General features: G+C 41.4%; 1 protein-coding gene across 17 annotated transcripts in view; it reads left to right on the top strand.

Annotated features, from left to right (window-relative positions):
* The window catches only part of BMPR1B (bone morphogenetic protein receptor type 1B), a 325,971-nt gene extending 322,616 nt beyond the window's left edge, over nt 1–3,355 (top strand). For all 17 annotated transcript variants that reach the window (XM_081144322.1, XM_081144316.1, XM_081144323.1 and 14 more), the window contains 2 exons: nt 1,501–1,631; nt 3,128–3,355. In XM_081144322.1, the coding sequence (XP_081000448.1) occupies nt 1,501–1,631; nt 3,128–3,253 (257 nt within the window). In that variant the 3' untranslated portion in view covers nt 3,254–3,355. The remainder of the gene's footprint in view (nt 1–1,500; nt 1,632–3,127) is intronic.
* Nucleotides 3,356–10,947: the final 7,592 nt, after the last annotated feature.

Genomic DNA, 10,947 nt, shown 5'->3' on the forward strand with positions numbered 1-10,947 from the left:
GTGCCCTTCCTCCTGATGGCCAGTTAAACTCACCTTCATGAAAACTGGAGCTTGCCCAAGATTCTGAAAGTGTAGCCTACGCTTAACCAGTCCTGGCACTTGTATCTGTGAACCTTTGACAGGTACTAACCCTTTTTTGTTTCAGTCTTCTCATCATAAGAAGGGGGTGGATTATTGTATTACCTGAGACGGTTGTGAGGTTTTAATGATTGCAAAGAGAATTAAAACTGCCTGACCCATAAATAGTCCTCAATACATGTTAGCTGTTATTTTAAATTTTCATTTTGGTTGATAGAGCCCTAACTTACATTTAGAATCATGTTTAAATATAAAGGAGAGACAGTTAATCAATAGGCATTCATACTTTTGTAGAAAGACCACCTTGAGTGATGCAATGCCTTCTAATCACTCTGAGAATCCTGAGCTGCTCGTTAGCTTAAGTTAAAATAGAACACACTCCCTCTAAAGTGAGAGAACACTTTTTGTCACAAAGGGCAGTTAGTGTAGGAAGTTTTTCCTATTCAGATGTTGAATAACTCTCCCACTGTATTATGAAAAAAAAAAGGAATAACCAAAATATAAAATAACTAACTGCCTATGCCTTGATTTCATGTTTTATAGAGTAAATGAGCATATTTTTGAATAATATGTTTATTCTTATTTAAGATAGGTCTGTAGTAGTCGAAAGAACAGTAGAGTGCACGATTGCTTTTCTAATTATGTTTTCCTGAACATCTAAAGCAGTTAGGACCGCAAGAAGCCTATATCTGAAATCCTGTAGGCAGAATATGGGAAAAATGATTCTTAGTTTAAAAACAAGCTGGGGCGTCCTGGCTCGTGTGATTCAGTTGGTTGGAGCGTCACCCTGTGCCCTGAAAGATTGCTGGTTCAATTCCTGGTCGGGGCACATGCCTGGGTTCAGGGCTTGATCCCCAGTAGGGGTGTTCAGGAGACAGCCAATCAATGTTAATATTTTTAGGTGTGTATAGTTCTCCAAATTTTAAATGTGCAAAAACACATTCTTATGATTAAGCAGAAAAAAATGTAAATGAGACATTTTCAAGTAGACTGCACCGCCAAATTTATTATGAGATTCATAATCTCATATTGCAGTAATAGAAACAATCACATATTGTACAGTATGAGTTTGGAATGTGTCTGCCAAATTTGCATTGAGATTTAATATAGATTTTTTTAAAATTTGGCATGCAAGAACCTTTAAAATTGGAAATAAATTTGAGATGCTTGTTTTAGTTAGCTTTTGGAAATTAAGAAAAAAAGGCTTGAAGACTATAATAATATGTTTCATTAGGCTTTCTATTCAATTAAAAATTAGATTAAATGTCATTTGGATACTTTTTCCCCCCAAGATTTATTTTGCTCTTTTTCAGCCTGAACTTGACTTTAGTACTGACAGAACTTTTTTTGAGAACAGTTTTTATGTTAGACTTTTATCTCCATTTCACAGAAAAAAATATAATAATAAAACCGTACTTCCAGGTGCAGTGGAAGAATACCAGCTTCCCTATCACGACCTGGTGCCCACTGACCCCTCCTACGAGGACATGAGGGAGATTGTGTGCATCAAGAAGCTCCGTCCCTCATTCCCCAGCCGGTGGAGCGGCGATGAGGTAGGTAGGGCCTGAGGGAACCATGTGCTATAGCACTTTTCCCCTGTTGCCAAAATTCCAGATATTCATTACAGGAGTTCTTCTCCTTTGTCCCGTTGGTGATGGTAGTGATGCCTCGCTGTGGTAATTTAGATGGTGCTAAGTGTATTATGATAAATTGTCTGTTCCTTTCTTTCTGATTTGATTGTGCCGCTTCCAAAATACATGGAGTGGGTTAACATTTAGCCAGCATAACAGGTAACAGTATTTAATTTATTTGTGATGTCCTGACATTTGCATACCGGCTCTATTTCTCTGCGTGTGTATTCTTAAAGCATCGTGAATTTTCTCCATGAAAAAACCCACGGACAACATTGTACCATTTTGATGAGAGAAAAGATATGCATCTGAAAAATGCAGTTTTCTGTACACAGAAGTGACACAAGTTAACCTAGTTGAGGCGCCTGATGATGCTGGGGGCCTTTGTTAATAAGGATGGTGAGAGGTGATTGGAATGAATCCACCACTGTAAGGATGCAGTGGCGAGACCTAAAGCAGGTCTACAAAGAAGCTGCTCAGGAGGAGCTGCGTGGGGCAGGCCTTCCCTCTCCTGGCTCCTCTGCTCCACATCACCTCCACCCATCCCCTGAGCTTGTGCCCTCCCCAAGCCCCGGAGGGCTCTGGCAGGCTGGAGCATCCAGAGATGCGCTTGAAGCGTCAACATGTACCAGAGCCAGTGCAAACACATGGGCAGAGCACTGCCTAGGAAATAATTCTTCACTGTTAAATGCATTTAAAGACAACCTTTGGCTCATTGGTTTTTGTGTCTAGTTACTGAAACGCTAAATAATACATATGTTTTCCAATGAGCTATGCAGAAAGCTTTATGACATGCTGGAGTTACATTACTTTGAAGCCAGTTATGGGCATTGGTAATATCCCAAATTCCTTCACTGAGGATTTCTAATGAAGTGAAATTGTGCTTTTCAACAGGAAGACCAATAATTGATGCAGGAGAGAGTTTTAGCGAGGCTCCACACAGGTCGTTAATCTTGTTAAATGCGACAGTGTGATGCTGTTATTGTAGCAGACAGCTTGTGATTTAGGAATAACCACGTTTGTTTGAATAGTGTGGCAACAGATAAAAGATTTAAGCTGATCAAGTGTTACAAACAAACTGGGAGTGTGGAGTGGAATACAGACTCCTGCGTATTTTTGTATTTCTTTAATACTGACTTCAAAGACACTCTTCTTCAATCAGCAAAACCACTTGCTTCTATCAGAAGGATAACATGAAAATCTGTCTTAGTCATTTAAAATTTGCATGAAAAAAGAATCTTCCTGAAATTTTGTCTAAATGGTTTTCAAAGTAGCTTTTAAAAATATATTCAAACTTCAGAAACTCAAAATTAAAATCCAAATATCATGGGCCAGCCTAGCATATAATAAATACAAGTTATTATATTATATGTTATAATAAATAACATTATTCCCAATTTCCTTTTCCCTGCCTGCAGTGTCTAAGGCAGATGGGGAAACTAATGACAGAGTGCTGGGCTCACAATCCTGCATCCAGACTCACAGCCCTGCGTGTGAAGAAAACACTTGCCAAAATGTCAGAGTCCCAGGACATTAAACTCTGATTTGAGTGGGGGAGGGAAGGAAAAAGCAAAAAACAGAAAAAAGAAAAAGAAAGAAAAAAAAGCATCACTGGAGGAAGCCTGATCTTCTCTTTGCGGGCAGAGCAAAAAATGTTCCTGAAGCATCCACAGTACAAGCCTCGATCAGGCAGCCCGGCTTCCCAGTGGGTTCAGCCTCGCCTCCCGGGGAGCAGCCTGGACAGACAGAAGTTCCCAGAAACACAGGCTCATGGTGTCTGTAGGAGGTTGAAACCGCTCGGGTAACTTGTTTAAGACATGGTGCACGTTGCTTTCTAAGAAAGCCCTGTATTTTGGGATTGCCCCCCCCTTTTTTTTCCCCCAAAAGATGCTTTAATTTTGCCAAAATATAACAAATAATTTAGATATTTTAAGGGTTTTACTATTATAGTTTAAATAGTAACAATGAGAGTTCTCAGAAATTCTGCTGGAAAGTAAATTAAAATAGTTTTTCCATTGGTAAAATTGTGTTGCACTCTACAAACCAAAAGCCAGCCTGTGAAGCCGTAGAACAGAGTGGAGCAGCCCCCGCCTCCTCAGGCCACGCGGCCGCCCGAGCTGGGGCTGCCGCAGCAATGTGAACGCACCTGGGTACAAGCACCGCCTGTCTGGGACCGCGTTTGGGATTCCTGCAGGTGACCCTTTGCAGCTTCAGAGGATTTGGAACAAATGAAGTGTTTATGTGATTCTGTTAGAAGTGAGTGTCAATGTTCTTCCTCAGAACCACTTTGTGTTTCTGATTCTGTGAGGCATTTCTTTCATGGTCAGATCTCTTCCTTTTCATGAAACACAAAACAGAGCTTTTGTTCATGTGTAGAGAATTGACCCAGGCATGCTTCTGATCTCTCAAATGAAAGCATCGATATTGCCATAAGTTGTGTTGAAGATCGCACACTTTAAAATAGAGATAGTTGGCTCTTGGGTGGTAAGACAACCACGTCAGTAGGGTAGAGATGAGGGTGGGGGCGCACGTGGCGTGTTCCTTACATATGCAGAAGAGCCAGTCTCAGAAGCACAGGGGGATATTATGCACACTTTACTTTGAATAGATAAAACCAGTTTCTTTTTGTTATTGTCTCTCTCTTTTGCGTCTGCGTGAAGGGAAGGAGAGGAAGCATATGCCATGTTAATTTAACTCAATTTTAACTTAAAAATAGATGACTATACCCTCCAAAGGGGACAGCAGAGGAGTTAGTGGAGGCCACAAACTATTATGGCTGCTGTGATTTATTTTTCTAGAATAGACAATGGATCGAGTATGTACATCATTAAGTGATCATTTCACATTTTAGGAATGCTGCCTCTATTTTATTTTAATCTCGTGATGTTCAGTTCACTTTTTAATTTATTATTTTTGTATTCTCTGTGGCACTTGTGCAAAACATCTCTTCACCCACTCGATTCTGCACGGTTTTCACTTTTGAGAAACGTGAGTCCAGTCATGGACAGGGCCAATATTCCTGAGCAACAGGAACGTGAAGTTCAAAATTGCACACATCCCCCTCACCTTTGTTCATTGACATGTCCTTACTGTGGTTTTCTTTTGCTTCTTAGAAGTTCTGTAACTTAGTGAGGAATTGGGAAATACTCTCTCTATAGCCTTAAAAAAAGAAAGCAAAAGACATTTCTTCCAGAATCCTGCAGGGGGCAGTGTGTTATAACACATTTTCACCACTTGGTGAGTGAAGGATGGATGTTTTTTGAAAATTTGACAGCTGCATGAAAAATGAGAAAATATTTTCCTCTCTTCTGAAGTAGGCTTGCAGCTGGTGACTTGTTCATTCAGAAAACACCCTAGAGCAGAGAGTGGTTGTGAGATGTGCTTACATTCTGAGGGAATCATAAGAAGAAACACAGTGTTCTATATTCAGCATTCACTTCCCAAGGCTTTATAGCCACATCTTGTTTGTAACAAAGGGAGGAGATTTTTTTGATTCTTAAACATGAACAAAATTTGTTTTTTTCAAAGATTAAGAACTGTTGGTTCCAGATTTTAATCGGAATGCTGCTTTTGGTGATATTAAAATAATCTGAATGGCAATGTAACGGTTCCTTTCTCTTGTGTCAAATCGTATTCTTTGTGATAGCTTAGAAGAAATATGTGGCTAGAACTAAGTGTGATAATCATCTGAGCCGTAGAGAGAAACTTCAGTACCTCTAATCACATCATCTACAAACAAATAAGTAACCATTTATGCCCGTTAACAGGGGACGTGTTTTTGTTTCTTGATTTTTCTTAAATTTAAGTGAGGTTGGACTTACTTCTTAGATAAAAATGTATGTTCTTTTTGGTAAGTTTGTATACATGATAACTGAAAATCAGAATATTTTGTGGGGAAGTGATGATTTGAAAGTAAACTAGATTTCTAGGGAGGTGTTGGTTCCAATGAAGAATAGCAGGAAATTTCTTCTATGTTATTTGTTTAGTTGCTTTGGAAAAATCAATAGTTTCCTTTGTAATTCTCAACCTGATTTACTCACTATGAACAATTAAAAATTATTCCTGAGATACTTCAAAAGACCTATTTAGTTATTATAATCTTTAAATGCAACACGAATTTATTTACAAATAGATTTTTCTGTGTCTTCCAAAATTCACCTTACTTAGGGAATCCTGAATTGTTCTTAAAGAGACTACCTACTTATTTCCAAATGATCCGTTTTGATTTTTAAGTTTCTAGTAGCTCAGAAGTGAATTTTATTTTATTTTATTTTATTTTTTTGTTTTAACTTTCTATAGAATAAGTGGGAACCTGGAAAGTAATAATGTAGCTGATTTCTTACTATCAGGAGTATTTCACAGACTAAGATTTTCTTCTAGTCTCTCCCCCCAGAGGAATCCTAAAATCCTAGTTGCTAGCTAATATAAGTTTTGTATGCTAAGATGTTCAGGTTTATAGTTTATTATGTGTATATATATTATATAAATATATGTTTATATAAATATTATGTTCAGTTTGGAGTCTGGCACAACTCCATTTTGTGGATTAGAGAGTAAAATATTATGGATGATAAAGTACTAAATGAAACATAATATTTATTTATAAAAGTGTGTAGATTGTTAAATCACAAGTAGCAGTGCTATGAACATTGTGTGTGAGGAGACAGGCCTTTGACCTCCTGGAAAGCACCGCTCAAAAGTCACTATGACCATTCTTTTTATTCTCAAAACATAAAGCTTCTTAGAAAACATGCTAAGATTTTATTTAGAGGGAATCCTTTGTTTCAGTTGTGTCGTCAGGTTTAGCAAGGACTGAGCAGCAACCACGTTTCATGTTCTCAGAGTCGTGCATACTCATTAGAAGTTACAGCTTTTATGTCCCTGGTCTGTTCTAGTGCTTCACGTTTGTAGGTGGAAAGGCACAGAGAGAAATATAGTTTTTAAACTCGAATTGTTCTGTGGTTATATCTCCTTAGAAAACTCAGTCACATAGCAGTGGAAATGAACGAAATGATGCCAGAAGTGATTTAATTCAGCAATTATGATTCCTCTTGTAAAACAAAACACAAACCCCACAATGCTGTATTTTTTGGAGAAGAGTTGGCAATATATAAAGAGTTTTGTTGTCTGTTTCAAAAGAAGACTCATTTGTGTTCTTTTGGGGAACCAGTGCCTTATTGAATTTGTACATACTGTAATTATTCAGGACTAGGGAACAAACGACTGTATTGTATTTGTTACAAATTGTATATGGCTTTGTTTGAACATTCCCCCAAATAAAATGGTTCCGTTCTCCCCTTGGAAGGAAAGTGTCTGTCGTATGGTTTTGCCTTTTTTCTGCCTTTGAAGCTGTCACGCTGTAGCCGGCGGGAAGGCCGCCGTGACGAGTGATGCAGGTAAGTTTACACGCCCGGTGGCAGGAGGGCGGGAGAGATGGCCTGATGGCTTCTGTTTTCTCTGCAGTTAGGAGGTACTGTCATTTGTTGAGAGTGAGAGGAAAGGTAGGGAAGTCAGTGGTTTAAAGAAGTGAGAATTGTACTGCGGGAAATTACAGCGAGATGGTTGTGGGCAGTGCCGAGGGCCCAATTAAGACTGACGCTGTGTGGCTCTGTGGCCAGGAGTGTGGCCTCTGGGCCACCAGATAGCCTGTTGGTGTCTCTAGGCCACCAGACAGCCTGTTGGTGTCTCTAGGCTTACTCATTCCCTTGGTTGAGTGACAGTAGGCTCAGTTTCTTCCCCCTTGAGGATGGGAATCACACTAATATCTACTGCATGGAGTGGTTCTGAAGATGAAATGAAATAATCCATGTACCAAGCATGAGGTAAGCGCTCATCCATCACTAAACATTAGCTATTATTACAGATTCATAATGCCACTTTTCTATGTGGTTTTAGGGTTTTATTTTTCTATCAGCAACCCAAATGCAGGCATGGAGACTGCAATAATTGGATTCACTCAGGGTTGGGGTGTGTCAGGCACATGGAGCAGTGGGTCATAGGAAATCATCAAGGGCATGACTGACGTGGTCCAGAGTAGGGAGGGGACTAAAGAGGAGCCAACTGATGGGTCAGAGGACAGGGAATCCTGATGGGGCTGAGGTGGTACATTAGCAGTTTTTGAGAAAAGGGGCTGTGGTTAGAATGAAGATTCGAAGAAGCGGCAGCGAGACTAAGCACAACACTAGGGGTGTGATCACCGGAGAGGGTGCATTTAGTGGACAAGATTTCTAGTGGTGAAAAAGTGACCCCAAAGCCAGCACTTTGCATCTGTCTTCGTGGATTTGGAAGGTGGCACAGACAGATACAGAGGGAGGCCAGGTCTTAGAACTCTCCAGTGACCTCCACTCAGACAGGGCTTCGCTCGTGGCTGTCAGAGCCTTGACTTTGGAAATGTTTTCATGCTCTCCTAGGCTCAGTTTTCCCAGCAGGAATCCAGCTACCAAAGCTCCAAATTAGGGGTCACCAAGTGATACTGGGCTGAGTCTGTGCTACCCTGTGTTTTCTTTCTGCAGTACTGTTTTGTTCTGTAACTGAATTTTCATTATTTTACATGGAGTTGAATTCTCTAGTTCAGCCACAGGACTCACATCTCACTTTTATTCTTAGTTTATATATTGTCACTGCTTCCTAAGCCCTGGCAAACATTTGAGCCTATGACCCTAGCTTTGACTCAGTCTTAAGTCACTCCCAGTTCTCAGGAGGGGGGCGTTTCTCAGTGTTGGCACAATTGCTCACAAACACTCTTTTGTCAGGGGTCGGGGCTCGTTGCAGTCTATCTGACACACTTCTCCAGGTACACTTGACCCTTAACAGCATTGGAGTTAGGGGCGCCGAATCAAAACTCCATGTGTAGAGAACATACAGATGGCCAATAGACATGTGGAAAAAGGCTCAGTCACTAATCATCAGAGAAATGCAAATTAAAACCACAATGAGATATATCACCTTGCATCTGTCAGAATGGCTACCATCAATAAATGTGGAGCAAAGGGAACCCTAGTTCACTGCTGGTGGGAATGCAGACAGGTGCAGCTGCTATGGAAAACAGTATGGAATTGCCTCAGAAAATTTTAAAAGGAACTGCTGTTTGACCCACCGATCCCACTTCTGGGAATATATCCTTAAAAACCCTGAAACACCAATCAGAAATAATATATGCACCCCTATGCTCATAGCAGCACAATTTACAACAGCTAAGATCTGGAAGCAGCCCAAGTGCTCATCAGTAGATGAGTGAATAAAAAAGCTGTGGGACATTGGAATACTATAGCTGTAAAAAAGACGGATCTCTTACCCTTTGGGACAGCATGGACGGAACTGGAGAATATTATGCTAAGTGAAATAAGCCAATCAGAAAAAGACAAATATCATATGATCTCTTATTTGTGGAATCTAATGAACAAAATGAAGTGACCAACAAAATAAATCCCAAGGCATGGAACAGACTGACATATCTCGGGGGTTGGGGGGAGCACAAGAAGAGATGAGCCATAGAAGTTATATGCATAGCCAGTGGACAAGACAATAGTGTGGTGAAGGCCTGGAGATGGGGTGTGGGGTAGGGGCTGGGTCAAGGCAGGTAAGTAGGGGGTGAGGGACATCTATAATACTGTCAATAATAAAAAAAAATACATTTTTAAAAAACTCCATGTGTAACTTTTGACACCCCCAAAACTTTACCAGTAGTAGTAGCCTACTGTTGACTGGCAGCCTTACTGATAACATAAACAGTCAACACATATTTTGTATGTTATATGTATAATATACTATATTCTTATAGCACAGTAAGCTGGAGAAAATGTCATTAAGAAAATCCAAAGAAGAGAAAATACAGTATTGAAGAAAATCTACATGTAAATGGACCTGCTCAATTCAAACCCATGTTGTCCAAGGGTCAACTAGTTCTTTCCCTAAGGAAAGGGCTGCTTTCCTCCATGTCTCAGTTCCATAGATGCTTTTGGTCCCACACTTGGAGCCTTTCTCCTGCTCAGCCAAAGGGAGCGACCAGTGTCTTGTACCAAGGTGAACACGTCTGAGTGGCATCTGCTAGGACTCTGGGCAGGTGACAGGTGACTGGGCTCCCCTGTCATTCCCTACCTCTCAGCTCAGTGGTTTTCATACTTTATTGAAAATCAGATCTCTGTGGGGAGGACCTCACACTCCAGTCACAAGCTCCCGGGGGCCTCTAAGGCAGCAGTTCTAAGACTCGTTCTCCCAACAAACTGCTCATCAGTATCACCTGGGAGGTTTAAAAATCCTGCCCAGGCTACGCCCCCAAACCATGGGATCAGCAGCATCTCTGGGCTGGGACCCAGGCACTCAGGTGATGCCAACGTGCAGAGAGGCTTGAGAAGCCACTTCCCGAGGGGCTGGCGATTACCACCCACGCAGAAAAAGAGCTTTGTGTCCTGAAGAAGCACATGGTGACTCTACACGGAGGAGGGCTTTGCTGGGAAGAAATGAGGAGGCAGCATTCTCTGTTGCTTATAAATATAATTTATTACCTGTTTAAAAATTCTTTCTTACATTTTGTACATGTTGGCTGATAGGATAAATGCAGGCAATTTACAAACCAAGGGACTGCAGGAAAATCGGGGCGAGGCAGCCAGAGAGAGAACAGAGGCTCCCCCCGGTGGGCAGCCCTCGCCTCCGCCCCGCCCGCGGCAGGCGGGATGCCCCGGAGCACTCCTCCTCCACCAGGGGTTTTCTAGAAAAGGAATTGCATAGAAGATACAGCAAGAGGGAACTCCACAACAACAAAAGAAGTGTTCCACATCTGAAAAGCCAAGGTTGTATTGTCGTGTTTAAAAAAAGAAAAATGACAAAGCCCCAAACCTCCATCTGACATTTTTGTCCTTGAACTGCTCCAAAGGGAACAGCAGGTGGATGACACGGGCTCTTCAGCACAGACTGCTGGGGCTTTTTCTCTGACCAGCACTGGTTGCCTGCTTTAGAAAGAGCAAAGAGGGAAGGTCACCAGCTTGCTACAGCTCAACATTAAATTCGATGAACGCACAGCACTGTGGCATCCGGGGCACACACGCGGGGTCATGATGTTCCCTGCAACCGAGCTAATGGACTCTGTCTGGAGGGTGAGGCTCCACCACCCACAGAAGGTCTAGGAAAGAGTGAAGGGAGGAAGCAAATCATGGACCACACGTTCGTCTTGTTCTTTTTGCTCCCCTCTTCCTTCTCCAAGGCCTGGCGGAGGATCCATTTGTGTTTACAACCCTATGTT

The sequence above is a fragment of the Miniopterus schreibersii genome (assembly GCF_964146895.1).
Source record: "Miniopterus schreibersii genome assembly, chromosome: 1".
NCBI lineage: Eukaryota > Metazoa > Chordata > Mammalia > Chiroptera > Miniopteridae > Miniopterus > Miniopterus schreibersii.